General features: G+C 36.1%; 1 protein-coding gene across 2 annotated transcripts in view; it reads right to left on the reverse strand.

Moving 5' to 3' along the window:
* Positions 1–25553, reverse strand: part of TAF4B (TATA-box binding protein associated factor 4b) — a 126961-nt gene that overhangs the window by 69360 nt on the left and 32048 nt on the right. For both annotated transcript variants that reach the window (XM_034996188.1, XM_034996189.1), the window contains exons 8-9: positions 21605–21740; positions 20409–20514 (exon numbers count right to left, since the gene is read on the reverse strand). In XM_034996188.1, coding sequence (XP_034852079.1) covers positions 20409–20514; positions 21605–21740 — 242 coding nt within the window. The remainder of the gene's footprint in view (positions 1–20408; positions 20515–21604; positions 21741–25553) is intronic.

A 25553-nucleotide genomic window follows, 5' to 3' on the forward strand; every position in this document is an offset into this window, starting at 1 on the left:
TCTGGGACGCAAACAATGAATCATGGAACACTACATCAAAAACTAATGATGTAATGTATGGTGATTAACATAACATAATAAAAAAAAAGTATAAAAAAATTTATCTTGCAGACCTGAAAAAAAAAATATATATATAAATTAGATCTTGTAAGTTTTACCTGACTTTGGTCATTATTATATTTCTAATTTACAGAATGAGGGTTAGTATAAAGTAAGTGTTCAATAAATATTTGTTGGATAAATAAACATTGTTCTATTGCCTAAAAAAAAAAAGAACCACCTGGGAGTATATTTAAAATACATGTCTCACAATCAAATACACACCTGCACAGTACCCACGATTTGCACTCAGTGGCTCTAGGCTAGAGACCACAAACCTGGAATTTTTTTTTTTTTTTAATTTTATTATGTTATGTTAGTCACCATACAATACATCATTGGTTTTTGATGTGGTGATCCACGATCCATTGTTTTCATATAATACCCAGTGCTCCATGCAGTACGTGCCCTCCTTAATACCCATCACCGGGCTAACCAATCTCCCCTCCCCCCTCCCCTCTAAAACCCTGTTTGTTTCTCAGAGTCCATAGTCTCTCATGGTTCATCTCTCCCTCCAATTCCGCCCCCCCACTTTTCCCTTCCTTCTCCTAATGTCCTCCATGTTATTCCTTATGTTCCACAAATAAGTGAAACCATATGATAATTGACTTTCTCTGCTTGACTTATTTCACTTAGCATAATCTCCTCCAGTCCCATCCTGGAATTTTTTTTAAACAAACATACTTAGGTGATTGTGAGGCATATACTCTGTGGACCACACTTGGAAAAATACTGAGTTATAAAAATTAAGAGCACCAAATCTATAGTTAGAGATGAAGGTTTTAGCCCCTGCTCTGACAATTATTAAAAGGATGACCTTGAACAACTTACTCATCAATTCCCTTATATATGGAGGTAAAAACTATACTTGTTACATGATTTTGAATGACAACTGTATTAGAAACCAGAACTATATTAGAAATAAAAAATGAGTATTTAGGGGCACCTGGTTGGCTCAGTGTGTGACTCTTGATCTTGGGGTCGTGAGTTCAAACCCCATGTTGGGTGTAGAGATTACTTAAAAATAAAATCATTTTAATACAGTGGAATATTACTCAGCCATCAAATGAAATCTTACCACTGGCAATGATGTGGATGGAACTAGAGGGTATTATGCTAAGCGAAATAAGTCAATCAGAGAAAAACAATTATATGATTTCACTTGAATTTAAGAAACAAAACAGAGGATCATAGGGGAAGGGAGGGAAAATAAAATAAGATGAAATCAGGGGCGCCTGGGTGGCTCAGTTGGTTAAGCAACTGCCTTCGGCTCAGGTCATGATCCTGGAGTCCCGGGATCGAGTCCCGCGTCGGGCTCCCTGCTCGGCGGGGAGTCTGCTTCTCCCTCTGACCCTCCCCCCTCTCATGTGCTCTCTCTCGTTCTCTCTCTCAAATAAATAAATAAAATCTTTAAAAAAAATAAAATAAAATAAAATAAGATGAAATCAGAGAGGGAGACAAACCATAAGAGACTCTTAACTACAGGAAACAAACTGAGGGTTGCTAGAGGGGAGGTGGGTGGGGGGATAGGGTAACTGGGTGATGGGCATTAAGGAGGGCAGGTCATGTAATGAGCCCTGGGTGTTATATACAACTGATGAATCACTGAACTCTACCTCTGAAACTAAGAATACACTACATGTCAATTAATTGAATTTAAATAAAATTTAAAAATAAAATCTCTTTAAAAATGAGTATTCATTAAAAATTAATAAAACCATTACATATTAACATAAATAACATTTTAATGAAAACCAATACCAAAATTAAAAAATAATTACTCAAAAGGGTGGCATTGTTTTCTATTTTTCTAATCTCTTTAAAATCCATTGATCCTCTTCACTTTGAATGGATCTTTTACTGATGCATGATTTTGTAACATTAACTGAGTTACACAGATCTTCCAAATTTAAGCTCATTACGTATAATCCAAAATCACATGTCAATATCTGCACCAATCTAATCAGAAAATCTAAATATTGGGAAGATGTTAAGTTCATGGCAGTGGATACAAGTTTTCCAAATTTTTAATTTTTGCTTGAAAAGCTCAAACCTTATCACTGGCAAAAAATGCTGTCAAGTTGTTTTCCCTGAAGTGATAGGCTCACTTTTTTCATTTTTACAAAACTGTCTGTCAAATTCCCAAATCTAAACAATCAGTTTGTTTTTCAGTAGTTATTCTTTGTCCTTCCAAGTAAAAATGGTTCTCCATGAAAAAAGTGGTTAGTTTAGTTCACAACTGAAACATAAGCAGGGTGCTGGGGTGGCTCAGTCGGTTAAAAGTCCAACTCTTGATTTAGACCCATCAGGTGATGATGGGGGGTGCTGGTGGATTGAGCCTCCCCACCCTCTGCGCCAGGGAGTCTGCTTCTCTCCCTCTTCCTCTGCCCATCCCCCATGTGCGCGCACACGCACGCTTGCTCTCTCTCTCTCAAAATAAATAAATAAAATCTTAAAAAAAAAAAAAAAAGAAAGAAATATAGGCACAAGCACTTCTCCTTGAAACAACCATGAGACTCTAGCATGCAGCAGAATAGCTTTCTGCAAACTTCCCACTTTGTCACACAGAATATTAAAAAGGTGTATACTTAAGGGTAGAGACTTAAAAAAAATGTTTGCTTCCTCATTAAAAACATTAAAAAAAACACCAACAACCCTGGCTTCTTTTCTTTTCATTTACTGGGAGTGTCTGAGGGTAAAAAATAAATGGCTACTAGCACAGTTTGGTGCCCCTGCCTTGATTAATGCTAAGGTGCCAGCAGTTTTCCACTGTGGCTTTTGAACCAGCAATCAAATATACTGAAAAAGGCAAATAACAACATTATCATCATCATCATTATTAAAATTGTTTTAATCTCACAGACCCCCTGAAAAAGTCTCAGTTTCAAAACTATTTTCTGTAGATCGTATTTTGGGACCTGCTAGCCTGTATTTATAGTCCCAAGCCTACAATGAACATCAGAAATACTATGAGAATTTTTAAAAATACAGATTTCTGCCAAGGTTCAGTCTCCAGAGATTTCATTCTGGATAAGCCCCCAAATCAACAATTTCAGTAAGTTCCCTGAGTAGTTTTCAAATTGTTGATCTACACTATATTAGCAATTATTTACTTATAAATTGTTTTGAAAGTATCTACCACCCTCTTCCTATATTTATATATTTTCAATTGAATTAATATTGTTAAGAAATTTTTATTATAAATGATACTCTACTATTATCAGTCTCTTGGCTTTGATCCTTCTTGAAGATGCCCATGACATATATATGAGATATGCCCTATCTCCTGCCCATGTAACATCAACCTCTACCTCTAATATCTCTTTTCTTTCCAACTCATTCTGCATCTAAGTACAAATATAATTTTTCCTAAACAGCATTTTACTATGACAAAATCTGGCTACAAATTCGGAACGACTTCACAATCTCATCTCCCAAGTTCATGTATATAACTTCCCTGTGAAGAATGTTTAAGAACTTAATTTCTATCAAATTTCTAGTATAAGGCAACTCCTCCCAGAGGACTGTTTTGTTGAATTTTTACCCTAGATTCAGAGCTAATCCAGGCATAGCTTACACTGATGGTTCTTCTTCTCTGTCTCCTTTATCTTTCCAAGATGAGAGGGGTTTTGTTTGTTTGTTTGTTTGTTTTGTCACTAGAGGCTGTTTTCTAAGTCCCTGCTCTGGAAAGATTAACCATATATATTATGTCATATATTATATAACATATATATATACATATATATACTTTTTTAAAGATTGTATTTATTTATTTGACACAGAGAGAGCACAAGCAGGGGGATCAGCAGGCAGAGAGAGAGGGAGAAGCAGTCTCCCTGCTGAGCAGGGAGCCCGACATGGGGCTCAATCCCAGGACCCCGGGATGATGACCTGAGCCGAAGGCAGACCCTTAACGAATGAGCCACCCAGGCGCCCCATAACAGTATATATTATTGATACACTTGTACATATAGGGAAAAGCAGACTCTTTAATAAGTACATGATAAAACAATTACATATGAAGCAAGGTGAACACATGTTTAATCAACACTAGAGAATCTGATTCCTACAATATAAAATAAAGGACACTAAAGTTAATGAAGTAATACTGTCTATGACAATAGCGTGTAACCTTGTCTTATATTATTTTCTAAGTGTGTTTTATTTTTTTATTTCGTTTTAAAGATTTTATTTAGAGAGAGAGCACGCACAAGTGCACGTGAGCAGGGGGAGGGGCAGAGGGAGAAGCAGACTCCCCGCTGAGCAGGGAGCCTGATGGAGGGCTCCATCCCAGGACCCTGGGATCATGACCTGACCCAAAGATAGATGCTTAACCAACTGAGCCAACCAGGAGCCCCTAACAGTGTATTTTAAAGAAAAAATTTAAAAATATCACACTAAACCCTAGCTGTTAAAATACTGTCACTAACGAAGTAACATATATGCATTATCCATCTATATTTTATTTTTCTCTAAAATACAAGAACTCTTTAAAAAAAAAAACCTTAATCTTTAAGCATTATCATAGCTTAAAAAAATCAACAATTCCATATTATCATTAAGTAGCCAGTCAGTTTAAGTGAGGTTAACTATACAAACATGCAAAGGTACTGTAATATTTGTCACTTCTGATTCTGAAATATGAAGAATAAAACATGAATCTCTGGCACCCTCTGGTGTTTAAGTACTATATAGCTTCCCTTATTCATCCCAGGTGTATTGACAAGCCAAATAGAAAATATAATTCTCTTAGTTGAAAAAGCCATGAACAAAAAAAATTTTTTAGTTAAACAAGTAGTTTTGAAAAAATAGGCAAATAACACTCTATGTTATTAAACCTCATCCAGTTAAGTCAAGACAAGATCTAATGGCATACACTATTACCTCCTCTTACTTAACAAAAGAGTCAACATCAAGGGTCTATTTTAAGGTTCATTTTAACAACAACTGAAGTGACATTGATATTAAGTATCCAAAAAAACCCAAACTTAAGCTAAAAAAGTCATCACTTCAAAAAAGATATGCATAAACCACATATGACCAAAATTACTATAAAGCATACAAAATGAAAATTGTATCTTAGTGCAGAAATAAAAGATATCCTTAAAAATAGCTATGATTATAGACACTTCTGTTCTCTTTTTTAAAATTCATTATTTCAGCAAATATTTGAATGCTTATTATGAACCAGGCCTTGTTCTAAACACTAGGTATACCATGGTAAAAAAAGTTACTGTAAACTCTCAGAGATTTTTAAAGGAGTGGGGAAAAACAAGGAATGGTAAACAAAAAAACAGGATACTTTTAGATGAGTGCCTCAAGACAGCAGGTATGACTGAAGAAGCTACTTTACACTGGCTGCCTAAGCAGACACTCTAATTAGGGAGATTACTTTTAAACTAAAATAAGAGGGACCAAGACAAATAAAAACTGGAGGACAGAGAGTCCAGGGAATATCACATCTAAAAACTGTACAGTGAGAACATGAGCATGTGTCTGAAAAACAAAAAGAAAGCGAACAAGGAGGCTGGGTCCCTTACACCATGGAATGTTATACCTGCAATGATTCAGTTTTCCTGAATGTGAGAGAATCTTGTCTTGCAAATGCCACTGTTTTGGGGGGGCTTTTTTTGGGAGGGGGTTAGTATATCTATTATCTATAATCTTACTGAATTCTAACAAATGTAACTATGGCTCAAGATGGTTCACATCATAAAAAAGTCAATTCTTCCCCAAATTAACCTAATCACATAACCTCAAGACAAAATTTTCATAGAACTGCTCTGCTCATTCTAAAATTCATGTTTAGTAGAAAAATAACAAAGGTAAAGTGGAGATACCTTTGATAAAAAAGGAATAGAGAGAGAGGATTTGCCCTGTCAGATACAAAAATAAATAATCATAATTGAAAGTGCAAAAATATTAACACAGAAATAAAAACAGCACTAAAATTCTAGAAATGTATCTTTGTATAAACAATACTTTACTATAAGATAAAGGTGACATCTCAAATCAGAAAAAGTAAGGATAATGAATTCTTCATAACTACTGTTGAGACCAGCATTTCCAACTGGGAAAAAGCTAATTTCTGCTACAGACATTTACAAAAATAAAGAATGTTGAAGATGTGAAGGTGTATGTACATATGTAGGTGTGTGTTTATATATATCTTGGAAGAAAACATGGAAGCACATCATTATGGACTCAGGATGAAGAAGAATTTTTTAGAATACAATGATATTCAAAAGCCATAAAGCATGAGAGTGATAAATCTAATACTGTGATTTAAAGTCTTCTAAAACAAAAAGACTCTAAAAACAAAGTTACAGTTAAAAGATTGGGAGAAAGATATTTATAACATACACAACAAAGAATTACTCTCCTATATATGTCTAGAAAGCAATAAGCATTCAACAGATAAATGAGCAAAAGTAATATGTTAGAAATTTCCCAGAGAAAATACTAACGGTGACATTTTTGCTTCAGGCAGTAAGTGGACTAGATTTACTGAGGAGAGATTACACGACATGCTAACTAGACCAGCATTAAGACATTTTCATTCCAGTGTTGGGTGCACAGAAGTTGTCAAAAAAGTTGTCAGCAAAAATAAGCAATAACCACACTCTAAAGGTAGAGCTGCCTTAGTGGCAAATGCCTGTGGCTGGCACTAGTTCCTGGACCTCTGTTAATGTGGAGAAATTGTATCTGAGACTGCTGGGTTAAATCGGATTCCCTAGAATAGATACTAAAGTGGTCCCAAATCAACAATCATCCCTGGTTACCATGAGAAAGTCACAAATCCACTGTGGAGTAAAGCCAACTCAATTTAAGTCCTTAGGTTTAATCTGATCTACCCATCCAATGAGGTTTTAAATTCAGAAATTATATTTTTTTTATTATTTTTACTTTTTTAATTCTTTTGAGAGAGCACATGTGCACAAGGTTGGGGGCAGGGGCAGAAGGAGAGGGAAAGAAAGAATCCCAAGCGGCTCCACGCCCAGCATGGAGCCCAACTCAGGGCTTGATCTCAAGACCCTGAGATCAAAATCAAGAGTCAGATGCTCAACTGACGGAGTCACCCAGGCATCCCTACATTTTTCACTTCTAAATGTCCTTTTCCAAATCATTGTATTCATTTTTTAACAGAAAACTGTTCTCCACTCATTTTTGTGATTCCACATTTTATTTCTAACCATGTTATAATAATTTTTAACATTGAATATTTGATCATCCAATGTTTGAAGTCACTGGGGTTTCAAATGTGCTGCTGTTTCATTGTACTTTAACTCTCAGGGTGACTTTTCCTTATATGTTTTACTTTTGAAAGTGAATACATACATGGGTACCAGAAAACCATGGAATGGTATTTTTAAAGTGCTGAAAGAAAAAAAAAAAAGTCAACCCAAAATTCTACCACTCCTGACATCACTGTCTATATAAATAATCTAAAAACTACCAGAAATTAAGAGCCGAACAAGCCAATTAGCAAAGGATTAAAGAAAAAAGCAATGTGCATTTCTATACAGTAGTAACAGAAAAGGCAATCACCAAAAATATTTATAATAGCAATAAAAAGGTACCTAGGAATAAATCCAACAGATAGATACAACAAATTATGTACAACCTTATAGATAAAATTATATCACTTTATTGAAAGATGTTAAAAAAAGGTATGCATAAATGAAGATATAAATCATATTTATGGATAGAAAGCTCAAAATTATAAAGAAATCAGCTTAAAGACAATGGACTCAATGTCATGCCAATTCAAATTCCAGCAGACATTTTTGGTGGAATCTAAACTAATACTTAAATTTGTATGGAACAGCAAAATCCCAGAAATAGCCAAGAACAGTGGAAGGGTGGGGTATGAAAGTGAAATACAATGAAGAAATAAAGTATACTGGTAAAGGAGATGCTTTAATAAGACTTAAAATTTATTCTGAAGCTATAGTAAATTGAGAATCATGCTACTGGAAATAAACAAATTAACCAGTAAGATAAAACAGGGATGTAAAGATAAACTAAAAATGATAGCCTAGAAACGACCCCAAATATGACATAGGAGATGCTACAGATCACTGAGGAAAGACAAAGTCATCATTAAATCTGCTGAAACAAATGATTATGCACATGGGAAACAGTGAATTAGGATCCCTATCCTACATCATAACAAAAAACAAAACCAAAATTAAACCGTGTTGACCAAGATTTAAATAAAAAAAGTGAAATTTCAAAACTTTTAGAACACTATAAAGGAGACTATCTTTATGATACCAAGGAGGATAAGACAGCATAAGCAATTCATATAAGAAATTGCTAAATTCAACTACTTGTTTTTAAATACAACTACTTTAAAATGAAGAACTTCTGTTCATCAAAATATACCATTAAGTGTACTAAAAACACTAACTCCAATAAATATTGGCAATATCGAAAAGTATAAAGAATTACACTAGGACTTCTGCTTAGTTGTAGACTATCACTTAGACAATTGTTCTGTCTACTAACAAAGCCAGAACATTTTTAAATTTTTTTTATTTTTTTTTTAAGATTTTATTTATTTATTTGACAGAGAGAGAGAGAAAGCACAAGTAGGCAGAGTGGCAGGCAGAGGGAGAAGCAGGCTCCCTGCTGAGCAGGGAGCTTGACACGGGGCTCAATCCCAGGACCCTGGGATCATGACCTGAGCCGAAGGCAGACACTTAACAACTGAGCCACCCAGGTGCCCCCAGAACATTGTTTTAAAGTTTGTTTGAGGGCAGACAAGGGTCCAGGAAACCAGGTCTTGAGGAGCCACAGTCCCAAGAAAAGAGAACCTCACCACTGGAAACCCAATTTTTTCCATGTTGTTCTTCCATGTTCATCAAATTCTTGATGTAGAAGAAGACACTAAGAAGCCATGGAGAGGGGATGCCTGGGTGGCTCAGTCGGTTAAGTGTCTGTCTTTGGCTCTGGTTATGATCCCAGGGTACTGGGATCGAGTCCCACGTCAGGCTCCTTGCTCAGCAGGGAGCCTGCTTCTCCTTCTGCCTGCAGCTCCCCCTGCTTGTGTGCTCACTCTCTCTCTGGCAAATAAATAAAGAGAATCTTAAAAAAAGAAAAAAGAAAAAAGAAAAAAAAAAAAAGCAGCAGCAGCCATGGAGAGGGCAGCTACTAAGAAACAGAAAAGCCAAGAGAGCATTAGGCAATCTCATGATGATGAGAGACAGAAAGTTAGAGTTCAAGGTTTCTGAGGCTGCCAATATTCAGGGTGTAAGCCATGACCCTATAAAAGAACTGAGGCACAAAGAAGCAGACTTGCATTATGTGATGATTTTTCATTCAAAGCACTGAACACTGAAGCTCTGCAAAAGAAAAGTCAAAGAAGCCAAGCAAAAAGCTTATGAAGAGCACTCTTGAGAAGGATTCTGGGAGATGGCAGAAGAGCATCAGGAATCTGTCTGGTGTAACTATTTTGGAACTTCTGAATCTTTTGAAGGCTTACAACTTTCAGGGGAAGGCTTGTAAGATAAATTGGGTTTTGGGTCAATTTCAGCTGTTAGTTTGGCAAGGGCTACCCATCCCCCAGACTCCAGCCCTGGGGCAAACAGCCATGCACATGTATTAGAGAAGTCTGCACACAGCTTGTGGCAGCTGGGGGGGGGGGGGGGGGGGGGGAACTGTCCTCCAAATATCAGGAATATATGCTCAGGATCACTGATTGTTGCTTCTGATCTCAGAAGTGCAGACTATGAGGTGGGTGGGCACTGTTGCTAATACTCCTTCCTCTGTTGCAGGGCCCTCACCCTCTAGCCAAAGTGACTTCTAAGGCATATAAAGGGTGAGTCCCATTTTCCCCCACACCCTCATTTTCCTCTTTTAGAAGCCAGATATGAAAGATCAGGACATTCAAAGGCAACTCCATATATTTAAGGGAAAAGAGAAAGTCACCAGACATGCCCAGGGAAAGTCAAAAGCTAAAAACAATCTAAGATCTAAAGTTTATGCCTCAGGTTTATCCTACAACAAAAACAACACACACAAAAAAACAAAAGACAGCAAGCCCTAGGAAATGGGAATAATCTGATTTTCAGAGATGCCGCATTATTAGATTCAAATGTCCAATTTTCAACAGAAAATCATGAGACATACAAAGAAACATGAAAGTATGACCAATTAAAAGGAAAAAAATACAACACAGAAACTATCCCTGTAAAAAAAGACCCAGGGATGGATGTACTAGACAAAGACTTTAAAACAACTGTTTTAAAGATGTTCAAAAAACAAAAGGAAGATATGAGGAGAGTCAAGAAAATGATGTATGAACAAAATGGAAATAACAATAAAGAGAAACCTAAGGGGCACCTGGGTGGCTCAGTTGGTTAAGCACTGACATCAGCTCAGGTCATGATCTCAGGGTCCTGGGATGGAGCCCCATGTTGGGCTCCCTGCTCAGCAGGGAGTCTGCTTCTACCTTTCCCTCTGCCCCTCCGCCACTCATGCGTGCTCTCTCTCTCTCTCTCAAATAAATAAAATCTTTAAAAAAGAAAGAAAGAAAAGGGAAAAACTCAAAAGAAACCAAAAAGAAATTAAGAAGCTGAAAAGTACAATAACTAAAATGAAAAATTCACAGAAAAATTCAAAGGCAGATTAGGGAAGACAAACAAACAATCTGTAAACTTGAAGACAGAGAAAATGGAAATTTACTGAGAATGAGGAGCAGACAGAAAAAAGATTGATGAAAAGTGAATAAAACCTACAAGGACCTGTGGGAAACCATCAGATGGTCAAACACATATATTACGGGGTCTCAGAATGTGAAGAAAGGGGCAGAGAATATTTAAAGAAATAATGGCTAAATACATCCCAAATTTGAGGAATAACATCAACATAAACATCCAAGAAGCTAAAAAAAACTCTAAGCAAGGTCATCTCAAAGAACCCACATTGAGACACATTATAATCAAACTTTCAAAAGACAAAGACAGAGAATCTTGAAAGCAGTAAGAGAAAAACAACTTATCACACAGATGACAGTGTCTCCCTCACTATGGTATTGGGAAAAGCGAATGTTATAGAACTTATCTTATTAGCACAGTACCTGGTACACTGTAAGTTTGAATAAATATTACTGAAATGATAATAACTGCTAAGTTATTACCTTTTAAATAAGCCTTTAAACTGATAGGTCAAAAGAATATCTAAGACTGAAGATATCTTGATTTCTGAAGAATGAGACACTCAGTCATTGACACTCCTAATAGACAAGATGGAGTATGATCAGAATGATAACACAATTATATAAGAAACACAATGACAAGTACAAAGCAGACAATAAACAGTGGTTAAATGGATTAGCAACATGTTGAGAAAAAAATCATTGAAGTGTTGGTTAATCCATTAGTATCACCTTAAAAGGCAGGCTAGAGTGTCAAGCTTTGTCTTTCACTCTTTTTTTTGTTTGTTTTTTAAAGATTTATTTATTTATTTCAAAGAGGGAGAGAAAGTGTGTGCACACAGTGGGGGAGGGCAGACAGAGAGGGAGAGGGAGAGAATCTCAAGCAGACTCCCTGCCGAGCATAGAGCCTAACTCGGGGCTCAATCATGACCTCAAGAGTTGGTCACTTAGGGGTGCCTGGGTGGCTCAGTCATTAGGCGTCTGCCTTTGGCTCAGGTCAGGATCTGGGATCGAGCCCCGCATCGGGCTCCTTGCTCCGCGGGAAATCTGCTTCTCCCTCTCCCGCTCCCCCTGCTTGTGTTCCCTCTCTCGCTGTGTCTCTCTCTGTCAAATAAATAAAATCTTAAAAAAAAAAAAAAAAAAAAAAAGAGTTGGTCACTTAACTGACTGAGCCACCCAGGCACCCTATCTTTCACTCTTGAATAGATATTAATGTCATCCATGCAAACAAAACCTGCAATAAACTAACTAAATCTAACATACATATACAGAATATGCTATCTGAACAAAAGCATATATATTCTTCGAGTGCACGTGGGACATTTTCCAGGATAGACCATATGTTAGGCCACAAATGAAATCTAAGTAGATTTAAAAAGATAACAGCTTCTCTGGTAACAACAGGATGAACTTAGAATCCACAATAGAAAATAAAACTGCCAAATTAAACAAATTTATGGAAATTAAATATACTCTTCAATAATCAATGGATCAAAGAAGAAATCCAAAGGGAAATTAGGAAAGACTTAGACAATGAAAATGAAAACACAACATACCAAACTTTATAGGAAGCAGCAAAGAAGTGCCAAGGAAATTTATAGCTATAAAAAACAAGAGGGGTGCCTGGATGGCTTAGTCAGTTAAGCACCTGCCTTTGGCTCAGGTCCTGGAAGTGAGCCCTGCCAAACAGGGAGCCTGTTTCTCCCTCTCCCTGTGCCTCCCCTCCCCCTGGCTCATGCGTACACGCGCACTCTCTCTCAAAAAAAAAAAAAAACCCAAGAAAGTTATCAACAAACTAATTTTACAACTTCAGGAACTAAGAAACCCAAGGCAGCATAAGGAAGGAAAAATAAAAATTAGAGCAGAAATAAACAAAATAGAATAGGAAAACAATAAGGAAAATTAATCAACCCCAAAGTTGGTATTTGAAAAGATAGAAAAATGAACAAACCTTCAGCTAGACTAATAATAAAAAGAGAAGACTCAAATTAACTAAAATCTGAAATGAAAGTAGAGACATCACTACTGATTCTGCAGAAATAAAAAGAATTATTAGAGAGTACTAAGAAAACTGTAGGCAAAAAAACAAAAAAAACCCAGAATAACCTAGATAAAATGGACAAATTCCTAGAAACACAAAACCTACCAAGTCCTATCACAAAAAAAATCTAAATAGATCAACAACTACTAAGGAGACCTAATCAGTAATCAAAATATCTCCCAATAAACAAAAGCTCTGGCTTCACTGCGAATTATACCAAACATTTAAAGGAGAACTAATATCAAATCCTCTAAAACTTTTCCAAAAAACTGAAGAGGAGAAGATACTTCCTAACCCATTCTATGAGGCCAGCATTACCATGATACCAAAGCCAGACAAAAATAACATAAGGAAACTACAGATTGCTGTGCCTGTCTGACTCGGTCGGTACAGCATGTGACTCTTATCTTGGGGTTGTGAGTTCAAGCTCCACACTGGGTGTAGAACTTACTTTAAAAAAAAAAAAAAAAGAGGGGCAGCTGGGTGACACAGTCGATTAAGTGTCTAACTCTTGGTTTCAGCTCAGGTCATGATCTCAGGGTCATGAGATCAAGCCCCGTGTTGGGCTCTGTGCTCAGCACAGACTCTCCTTAAAACTGTCTCTTCCTCTCCCTCTTCCCCTCACCTGCCCACACTCTGTCTTTCTCTCTCTCTCTCTCTCTCTCAAATACATATTTTTTTAAATTAAAAAAATTTAAAAGAAAACTATAGACCAATATCCCTTATGAACAATGATGCAAAATTCCTCAACAAAGTACTACCAAACTGAATTGGACAGCATATTAAAGGATCATACACTAAGGCTAAGTGTGGTTTATTCCTGGAGTACAAAGATGGTTCAATATACAAAATTGATCAATTTAATACAGATTAACAAAAAGGAGGAGAAAAAGCCACTGATCATCTCGAGTGATGCTGAGAAATAATTTTACAAAATCCAACACCTTTTCATGATAAAAACATTTAAAAAACCAGAAATGGAAGGAAAGTACCTCAACATAATAAAACAATATATGAAAAACCCACAGTGAAAACCATATTCAATGATGAAAGACTGAAAACTTTTCCTCTAAGATCAAGAACAAGATAAAGATGTTAACTTTGGCCTCTTCTGTGCAGCATGGTACTGGACATTCTAGCCAGAGCAATTATGCAAGAAAAAGAAATGAATCCAAATTGGAAAGGAAGAAGTAAAATTATCTCTATTCACAGATGATACGATCTCATGTGTTAGAAAACCCTAAAGATTCCACAAAAAGAATTAATAAATGCACTGAACAAAGCAACAGGATACAAAGTCAATACAAAAAAACCAGCTACATTTCTATATATTAACAATGGACAATTTGTGAAGGAAATAAGAAATTACATTTACAATAGCATCAACAAGAATAAAATACTTAGTAATAAATTTAACCAAGAAGCCAAAAGACTTGCACAATGAAAACTACAAAATGTTGTTGAAAGAAATTAAAGAAGACATAAATGAATAGAAACACAGCCCATATTCATGGATTGGAAGGCTTAATATTACTAAGATGTCAATGTTACCCAGAGCAATCTACAGATATAATGCAATCTCTATCAAAATCCCAGTGACATTTTTTGCAGAAATAGAAAAACCCAACTTAAAATTCATCACCTGGGTGGCTCAGTCGTTAAGCATATGCCTTTGGCTCAGGTCATGATCCCAGGGTCCTGGGATCGAGCCCCACATCAGGCTCCCTGCTCCATGGGAAGCCTGCTTCTCCCTCTCCCACTCCCCCGTCCCTCTCTCTTGCTGTATCTCTCTCTGTCAAATAAATAAAAATCTTTTTAAAAAGATTTTAAAAAAAGATAAAAAATAAAAAATAAAATTCATATGGAATCTCAAGGGACCCTGAATAGCCAAACAATCTTGAAAAGGAACAGATGGAAGACCCACTTCCTGATATCAAAATTTACTACAATGCTACAGTAATCAAGATAGTGTGGTACTAACATAAAGCCAGACATATAACCCAAATGAAATAGAACAGAGAAGACATAAATAGACCCTTACATATATGGTCAAATGATTTTTGACAAGGGTGCCAAGACCTTTCAGTGGGGAAAGGGTAGTATTTTTAGCAATAGTATAGTGCTGAAGAAACTAGATATCCACATTAAGATGGATGATGTTGGACCTTTACCTAATTCCATATACAAAAATTTAACTGAGGGGCACCTGGGTGGCTCAGTCGGTTAAGCGTCTGCCTTCGGCTCAGGTCATGATCCCAGGATCCTGGGATCAAGCCCCGCTTCCCACTCAGTGGGGAGCCTGCTTCTCCCTCTCCCACTCCCCCTGCTTGTGTTCCCTCTCTCGCTATCTCTCTCTGTCAAATAAATAAAATCTTAAAAAAAATTTTTTTTAACTGAAAAAGGATCAATAACCAGAAAGGATAAAAAATATAGGACCTAAAACTATAAAACTCTTAGAAGAAAACAGGACAAACACTTTACAACATTGGATTTGGCAATAATTTTTGGATATGATACCAAAGGCACAAGCAACAAAAGAATATTAAACAAACTGGATTTCACAAAAATTTTTCAATTTTATGCTTCAAAAGAAATTAACATCAAAGTAAAAAGGCAATCCACAGAAGAAAATATCTGCAAATCATACATCCAATAAGGGAGAAATATACAGAATATAAAACTCAATAACAAAAAAATTTGATTATAAAATAGGCAAAGTACTTGAATAGAAAATATCCAAAGACAATATACAAATGGCCAATAAGCACATGAAAAGATGTTCAACATCACTAATCATTAGGGAAATAAATGCAAATCAAAACCACAAAGAAGTATCACTTTATATCTATTATGAAGACTATTATCAAAGAAAACAAAACCAGAAAATAACAAGTGTTGGCAAGAATGCGGAGAAATCTGAACTCCTGTGGCCTGTTGATGGGAATGTAAAATGGTACAACTGCTGTGGAAAACAGCATGGCAGATCCTCAAAAAACTAAAAATAGATACCATATGATCCCGTAACTCGATTTCTGGATATATAACCAAAAGAATTGAAAACAGACTTGAAGATATTTGTATGCCCATGTTCACAGCGGCATTATTCACAACAGTTAAAATGTGGAAGACACTTAAGTGTCCATTGACAGATGAGTGGATATACAACAGAATACAACTCAGTCTTAAAAAGGAAGGAAATTCTGACTTATGCTACAACATGGATGAACCCCTGAGGACATTATTCTAAGTGGAATAAGCCAGCCGCAAAAAGACAAATACTCTGCAATTCCACTTACATGAGACTGTTGTAGTCAAAACTGCAAAGACAGAAAAGTAGAATGCTGGTTGCCAAGGGCTGGCGGGTGGGGAGGGAAGGAAAAATGAGGACTAATTGATTAAAAGGTATAGAGTTTCATTTTATAAGATGAAAAGAGTTCTGGAGATAGATGGTAGTGATGGTTGCATAACAACATGAATGTACTTAATGCCAATTAAAAATGGTTAAGATGGTAAGTTTTTTTATTTTTATTTTTTTAAAGATTTTATTTATTTGACAGAGAGAGACACAGCGAGAGAGGGAACACAAGCAGGGGGAGTGGGAGAGGGAGAAGCAGGCTTCCCGCGGAGCAGAGAGCCTGATGTGGGGCTCGATCCCAGGACCCTGGGATCATAACCTGAGCCGAAGGCAGACGCTTAACGACTGAGCCACCCAGGTGCCCCAAGATGGTAAATTTTATGTGATGCGTATTTTCCAAAAATTTTTTTAAAATGGGGGAAAAAGAATTAAGACAGTTTACAACAACAACAAAAGCCTGGTGAGTTTTAAGCACTCTTAAAGTACTGAGGAAATAAAAATTTTCAGAATCCAGCAAAGAAAAGCACCCTAACTCTTAGTTGAAACTCCCGAGGGACTACATGTTGGGGCCAGGAGAACCAAAGGGATATGCTAACCTTGGAAAGATTACAACCTAGCTTTGAACCAGCTCAATTACTGACTATATTGAGGCAACTTGCTCCTCTACTGCCAACCAGAAAATTGGGTAAATTCTCTTTCTGGAGGTAACTAATCCAAAACTCTTTTTAAACATATCTGACATTGACTCAAAAAAAATTACTAAGTAGACACCAAGAAATAGGATGAAAAAGTCAGATAAAAGAAAGAGACTTAGAGTCAACATGGATATTAGGAATATTAGGCATGGACTTTAAAATAAAGATGATGATTAATTATCAAGAACACAGGAGATAAGATACTTCCACCAGCTCAGTCGGTCAATATCCACTCTTGAGACTCTGGATTTTGGCTCACATCATTGTGAGATCGAGCCTGCCTTGTCTTGGCTCTGTGCTGGCTGTGGAGCCTGTTAAAGATTCTCTCTCTCCCCCTCTGCACCCCCTCCAGAAAAAAGATACTTCCACCAGATAACAATAATGTATTAAAAAAAGAAGTGGAGGTTATGATTTCTGGTAATGGCAGAGTAACTTGATTAATAATTACAAAATCAACATACAATTTTTAAAAAGGCAACCACTTAAAAAAGACAAATCTGGGGCACCTGGGTAGCTCAGTCAGTTAAGCATCTGCTTTCTGCTCAAGTCATGATCCCAAGGTCCTGGGATCGAGCCCTGCATTGGGCTCCCTGCTCAGCGGGGAGCCTGCTTCTTCCTCTCTCTCTGCCCCTCCCCCTGCACACTCTCTCTAAAATAAATAAGTATTTTTTAAAATAATAAAAAAAGAAAAAAGAAAAATCTAGGGGCACCTGGGTGGCTCAGTCGGTTAAGCATCTGACTCTTGGTTTTGGCTCAGATCGTGATCTTGGGGTCCTGGGATCAAATCCCATGTTGGGCTCCCCACTCAGTGGAGAGCCTGCTTGAGAGTCTTTCCCTCTGCCCCTCCCTTCAAGCTTGCTCTCCTTCCCTCTCTTTCTTTAAAATAAATAAATAAATCTTTAAAAAAATAAAAAAGACAAATCTAAACCACAATGACAGGAAACTGGTCAGTGGCTGGCTGGACTGTAACAAGGGGACTGGCTAGGAAGGAGCACCAGGAAGCTTTTGGGGTGTTGAAAATAGTCTATGTATCTTGATTGACACAGACTAAACACACTGCATTGGAAGACAATGATGACTGCCTAGATGTCCATCTTCTAACATTTCCTCCCAAAACAATGCAGAACAAGGAAAACCACAACCTCAGCATAACTCAAAGAGAAAGAATACCCAAACTTCAAAATAAGTATAAATGAAATAAAGGGCAACCAGTTCCCCACCCACCCACTCCTTGCCCCACCCACCCAATGTGCCCCCACCTCATCTGACTCAAGACCTGTGGTAAAAGCAGACTAAGAAAAACTGCTGTAAAGAGGTCAGAGAACTGGTGGCAGTGGCAGGCATAAGGATGAAATATTCTATTAGCAGGAAGACTAAGCACATCCCAAATCAGAAAGTACTAAAAAGATGTCCTACTAGATCATAGTACGAGCTCTATTCAATTGAACCTCATAGACTTAAATGTGTAAGCTGGGGATGAGGACCAAAATGGGGAAGGGAAAAATTTATACAGTGCTGCAGACAAGAGAATCAAAGAGGTTTTTCATAGGCCAATAGATACAACCAAAACCCTATTAAGAAGCATTGAAGAAAGGTGTAAAAACAACCAAGGGAATGAAAAGGAGATAAATTAAAAAAGATCAGAGGTAAAGTAATGGAAAGTAAGGAAAGTAAAAAGAATAAAATCCAAACTATTGCATTCCCTGAAGAGTAAAACATAAAACAATGGACTAGAACTAATATTTCAAACTATAATCCAAGAAAACTTCACAGATATTTCAAGAGATCAGAATCTACATATTAAAAGGGCCAACTGGTAACCTAGGAAAGTGAAGTAAGAATGGTCCATGTCTCATAGTACACCCTAATATAAAGATATTAGATTTTAAAGATAAAGAAATAAATTCTCAAGGCAGACAAAAAGATCAAATAAATAAAAAAACAACATAAATATCAAGGCAATAGTAGGGAAGCATTTTTAAAAATGCAAAAAAATGCAATACGAAATGTTAATTTCATATCCAGCCAGCGGTCCTTTAAATATGGAGGACATTGAAATCCATTTTTAACATAGAAGAATTTAGGATACTCTATACCAAATGAGCCTTTCTTGAGTAGATGAACTTCATCCAACCAAGAGATAACTAAGAAAAATTCAGAGAAAGGACTGAAGATGATCATTTTAATATAAAAGTAGACCTACAACTAAAATGCAGGTGGAGATGAGAAAGACTAATGCACAAATGTTTTTATATTGTGACAAAGAAATAATGCAACTAGAACTGGGAGAAGGTTGAGGAAGAAGAAAGTAGAATACCCACACATTAATATTTATATAGGTAATGGCAGAAATTAAAGAATATCAATACAAGAAGGACAAACCTAAAACTGTAATACTTCTACAACAAAGCATAGGAGATAATCTTTGTAAGCTAGAGTTGCACAAACATTTCTTGGATAAAACATGAAAAGCATAATTTACAAGGAAAAACAATGAACTGAACTTTAGCAAAATTAAATGTTTGCTCTGTGAAAGACACTGGTGAGAGAATGACAGAACACACTACATAGAAATTATTCTCAAATCACTACCATGGCAAAAGACTTGGATCCTGGATACATAAAAAATGCTAAAAACTCAACCATAAGAAAACAAATAACTCAATAAGAAAAACTGGGCAAAGGATTTGAACACACACTTCATCAAAGAAGGTATATGGATAGCAAATAAATACAAGAACAGATGCTCAACATCTTTAGTCATTAGGGAGATAAAAATTAAAACCACAAAAATAACCACAATATACTTTTTAGAATGGTAAAAATCAAAAGAACTGACAATACAAAGAGCTGACAAAGTTGAAGAGCAAATGAACTCTTATCATTGCTGGTAGAAATGCAGAATGGTACAGTTCCTTTGGTAAACAGTTTGTTAGTTTCTTAAATAGTTAAACACACACTTTCCTAGTGATCCAGCAATCATATTCTGGAAACAAAAACCTATGTTCACATAAAAATCTGTATGTAAATGTTTATGGCAGCTTTACATATTATCGTCAAAAACCAGAAACAACCCAACGTCCATCAACAGGAAAAAGGATAAAGAGATTTACATTTATATAAAGAATACTTCCCACCAATACAAAAGAACAATCATCTAATGTTCAAAATGATATGGATGAATCTCAAAAACATGCAGAGTGAAAAAAGATGCAAAAAGGTTAATGTGATTTTTCGTTTATGTGAAGTTCAAGAATAGACAAAAATGATCTATGGTGATGGACATAAGAATAGCAGCTGCTGGAGGCAGGGGTCAGAGGTAATTGATTTGAAAAGAGCATGAAGGTGAAGGGTATGTTCAGTATCTTGATTATACAGGGATATATGTTTATCAAAATTCATTGACTATACAGTTAAGGTTTGTGCACTTGTTTATAAATTATACTCAATAAAGTATTGTCAGCTTTTCAAAAAGGCATCAATATATTCATTTTATAAGTATTATTCTGTCATCTTTTCCTTTAACCAGACCAAATTTTAACTATTTATTTTCTTTACCTGAAGGATGTTGTTCCATTCTCTTTTACTTTATTTTTCTGAATAGGAGATGCTTGGATTGACAGAATCTTATTTCCTGGCAGGGTAATTTGCTTTAGAATGGAAGCTATACAAACAAAAGAAGAAAGAAAAATGAATTAAAAAAAAAAATCATGCCATATTAGGAAAAATGCAGAATAATAGCTTTTAGTATACAAAGAAAATTTCAAGCTGTCCTAGAACTATATTTAAATTCAAAAACGACAGGGGCGCCTGGGTGGCTCAGTGGGTTAAGCGGCTGCCTTCCGCTCAGGTCATGATCCCAGGGTCCTGGGATTGAGCCCCACATCGGGCTCCCTGCTCAGCGGGAAGTCTGCTTCTCCCTTTTCCTCTGCCTCTCCCCCTGCTTGTGAACTCTTTCTCTCTTTCTCTGTCAAATAAATAAATAAAATCTTAAAAAAAAAAAATTCAAAAACGACAATGAATTTATTCCCTGTACAAGCAATCATCTTATAAAATCAAGACCTCTCCATTTCTTTTTTTTTTTTTAAGGTTTTATTTATTTATTTGACAGAGAGAGAGAGAGACAGTGAGAGAGAGAACACAAGCAGGGGGAGTGGGAGAGGGAGAAGCAGGCTTCCCATAGAGCAGGGAGCCTGATATGGGGCTTGATCCCAGGACCCTGGGATCATGAGCTGAGCCGAAGGCAGACACTTAACGACTGAGCCACCCAGGTGCCCCTCCATTTCTTTTTATATAGTCTTCAAACAGTCTACAGAATTACCAGCGTTATAAAAACACGCAGAAAAAGTGACAGGTGATAAATGTTAATAATATATCATATTTGTAGATTTAAAAAAATACACGAAATCTCTTCTACGTGTAAGAATGATTTCCAAACTTAGAAATAGTACATTTTAAAAAGAAATAAAGTTATAGCAATTTTTATGTTAAAAAGTGCTTTATATAAATACGTTATTCTAATTACAAAAATACCATGAACAGCTGCTTCTTTTATTCTAAAGCAACACATATCATCCCTAAAAAGTAGCTATGTATGTACAAAGAATGTACTAAATAGTTATTTTTCAGTCCTCCCCCCAGGTCCTATTTAAAAGACTATCTTCTCTTAATATAACAATAAAAAAAGAGAATAATACAAAACCCCATCATGTTCCAAAGCCAGTGTGATGGGGCAGGGATGGATCGGGGTCTACCTGGAGCAAACTGACTGGTAGGTATTACAGTGTTCATTGGCATCTTCTTCTGTCCAGATTTCTGAATGGTCAATGCTGAGGAATGGGAAAGTGTGGTCACTTGTTTTGCAACACCTCCTGAAGGCTGCTGGACTACCTGAAACAATGAGAACTATTAATACACTCATTCAACTAAACCTGCTTTAGAAAAGAACAAGCTTTCAATTATAACAGTAGAACAAATGACGGTGCTCACCTAACTGTAAATACACCTTTACATTAGCGTAACAGAAAGTCTACTTAAAATTTATATTTGTATGTCGCAAAATTATCTTGTTCAATAGTGAAAAACATGACTATTATACAATATATTTTATTTTTAGAGTGGAATTCAAATTTGCATTATATACTGCCCGACTTAAATCTCCATTTGGATCCTATTTTCATTTTTTAACTTATGGAAAATTTCAAACATATACAAAAGTAGAGGGAAGAATAAAATGAAACCACCTATTCCACTATTATCCAGCTTCAACAATGAGTAATTCTTTACCAATCCTGTTTTATCCATATCCCTACCCACTCATTTTCTCACCACCCTCAATTTTTTTTTTTTAAATCCCAGGTATATCTTTTTATCCCTAAATATTTCAAAATATGTCTCTAAAAGATAAAGACTTTTAATGGGCTGCTTTTTACAAGTCTTTGGAAAACAACAATGCTAGGGCATTCTCCAAGAGAATAGTTCAAGAAATCCAGAGGGCAAGGGTTGGGGATAAAGGAAGAGAAATTAAATTAATAGTAGGGCCTTATTTTTAGCTACAAAGAAGAAGAAAAGTCAAAATAGCAGAGCTTCATTTTTTCACTTCAAAAAAGAAAAAGTCACCATGTATATTTGAGTCCGCTATTAATAGTGAACTACTTAAAAGTCCTTAAACTCGGATACAGCTAATATAAACAAGTCAGGAGAAAGACTTCTGAACAGAATTTTGGGGATAGTATTCTATTCTCTCATTTTTTGTAAATAAAATATAAAATTTAGTGTGTATTACTAAACAAAAGTAACTCACAAGAAACTCAGAATGTCCCAGTAAAGAAGCCCATGGGAACTAATGGCCATACAGAAGAAATACAAGTTGGAATAATCCAACTGCCATCATTCTATAAAAAGAAACTCTTGAAAGAGAGAAAGAACTCTTGAAAACAATGATGTATTTTAATAAGTTGAGATTATAAACTGAGTTGTATTGTAAAGTACGAGGAATCAGATTTATATTCTACAAAGTAATATTTTGATGGATGAACAGATAAAAGAAGATATGGTATACATACAACAGAATAGTACTCAGCTACAAAAAGAATGAAATCTTGCCATTTGCAACCACTGGATATTATATGCTAAGTGAAACAAGTCACAAACTTCCAGTTATAAAATCAGAGAGATGAATATAATATACAGTATAGGGAATACAGTTAATAATATTTTAATAACTTTGAGGATAGATAATAGCTAGGTTTAGTGTGGTAATCACTTCCTAATGTATTTAGATGTTGAACATTACTATGCTGTATACTGAAACTAATATTGTATATCAACTGTACTTCAAAAAAATTTTTTATAAGTGTATGTACAGAGAAAGGTCTGTAAGTTAAAAAAACAATCTGTAAACAGTGATTATTTCCTAGGATTCTACTGCAGGGTAATTTTGCTTTCTACTTTGTGTATTTATTATATACTTTATAGATATGTACATTATTTGCTTTTTTATTATTAACATAAGCTACATTTATAATTAGAAAAATAATAAAGTTAAACTTTCAAATAACTGAAGATGAGAATATTAGAAAAAAAATTTTACAAAATAATATACATTTAGAGTCACATTTATTCATTCAGACTGAAACTCAACAGAAACAGTCCTCTAACAATTCTGTCTTATCTTCCTATTCATATTTTCTTCCTTAATATCCTTAAGTATTCTTTTCCAGTATTTTAATTGTGAAAAACAGTAATAAAATATTAGAGAGGTGTTTATGAGTTAGTCTTCATACCATTTTGATAGGTAATCATATAACAGCCCAAAGGCCTACCCCTGAGGTAGACACAGGCTCTACATAGCCTAGCTGTGTGCACCCTCAGCTATAGAGTAGGCCCCGGGACGCCTGGGTAGTTCAGTTGGTTAAGTGTCTGCCTTTGGCTCAGGTCATGATCCCAGAGTCCTGGGATCTTCAAGTCCCCCATCGGGAGCCTGCTTCTCCCTTTGCCTGCCACTCCCCCTACTTGTGCTCTCTCTCGCTTTCTCTCTCTCTCCCCACCCCCTGACAAATAAATAAATAAATAAAATCTTAAAAAAAAAAAAAAAAAAGAGTGGGCCCCATGGGACCTCGGCACCAGTCTGCAGCCCTGGCAAGAACAAGCTGGGGAAAGCAAGCCTCAGTACCCACCTGTAGGATCCTGGGTGTGCCTTGCCCTGCCTCCAGCCCAACTGGGGTCAAGATCATACATGTGGAGGAAGACAAATACGCCAGTTAAAAATATATAGGGGTGCCTGGCTGGCTCAGTGGTGGAGCAAGCAACTCTTGATCTTGGGGTTGTGAGCTCGAGCCCCACCTTGGTGTAGTGATCACTTAAACTTTGAAAAAAATACATATATATAACCATAACTTCATAAATTATATTTATATATATTATGACTATAAATAAAATATATAAATGTATATGATATGTGATATTTTTATATATCACAAAGTTCTGAGCTGGGATTTAACAATCCTGGATCCCCATCGTTCCCCATCTTAATGACTATAACACTTGGGGCAGCATATGTGGTGCATACTCCTACACACTTGCTGAACAAAATAAAATACAATGAGTGAGAAAGTATAAGTGCATTCATTACTGTTCTTTCAAAGAAAGTACCACTTAAAACCACAGTATTAGGCATCTTATGGAGACTGAAATTATCATAGAGAGATGGAAATTCACCCAAAGAGGTATTTACTCCTACTTGGCAAGGAAAAGAAAAACTTAAGTCCTTTATTTAATTTCCCTCCAAAAAGCCACTACACAGGAAAATCAATAAATAGTACATACCTTAGCCTTTTCTCTTGACATGTCAAATTCTGATATTTTATTTGGATGTTAACATAAAATAATGTTCTAGTAGTTTACAGAAATACAGATCTAGTGTAACACAATATTACTTAGGTTTTTTTTACATTATGATTTTTCCATTATGCTCTGGGATATCAGACAAGGAACTATTCTTAAATTTCGTAAGGAAAGGACACAAAGAAACACAAGTATGAATTAAACAAGTAGATGAGAACATCCCTTACACTTTTTTAAAAAAAGATTTTATTTATTTGAGAGAGAGAGAAAGCACGTGTGAGCAGGGGGACAGGGAGAGGGAAAGAATCTCAAGCAGACTCCTCGCTAAGCACGGAGCAGGACGGAGTTTGATCTCACGACCCTGAGATTATGACCTGAGCCGAAATCAAGAGTCCAGCACTTAACCAACTGAGCAACCCAGGCATCCCCATCTCTTACACTTTGCCTTCTCTGTATTTCAACCCTCACCTACTCGCCTGTTCATAAATACACAGCAATCAAATTCTTATCTCTAAATAACTCAAGTAGTACATACACACATAGTAATTGGAATCAAGGGTATTATCTCCTCTAATTTCTATTTCTATATAATATTCAGTATGTGATTACTGGCATGCACTCGGTAGGCTGAGTTCTAGAAAACAGAGGACCCCAACTAAACAAAAGCTGCAGCTTTACAGTCAGGAAATACATGTTAGTTGCCAACTATTTCTCAGTAACAGCCAGTATGTGGTTCTTGTACCACTATTTCCTTATCTTCTGGGACAAGGGCATACATCACTAAATGCCATCACTTCTATACACACTCATCCAGCCTCAGAATCTTAACACAGAACTCCAGTAAAATCCTACAAAGAA

Source organism: Mirounga leonina, unplaced genomic scaffold (genome assembly GCF_011800145.1).
Source record: "Mirounga leonina isolate KUSES-001 unplaced genomic scaffold, KU_Mleo_1.0 Mir_93, whole genome shotgun sequence".
Lineage (NCBI taxonomy): Eukaryota > Metazoa > Chordata > Mammalia > Carnivora > Phocidae > Mirounga > Mirounga leonina.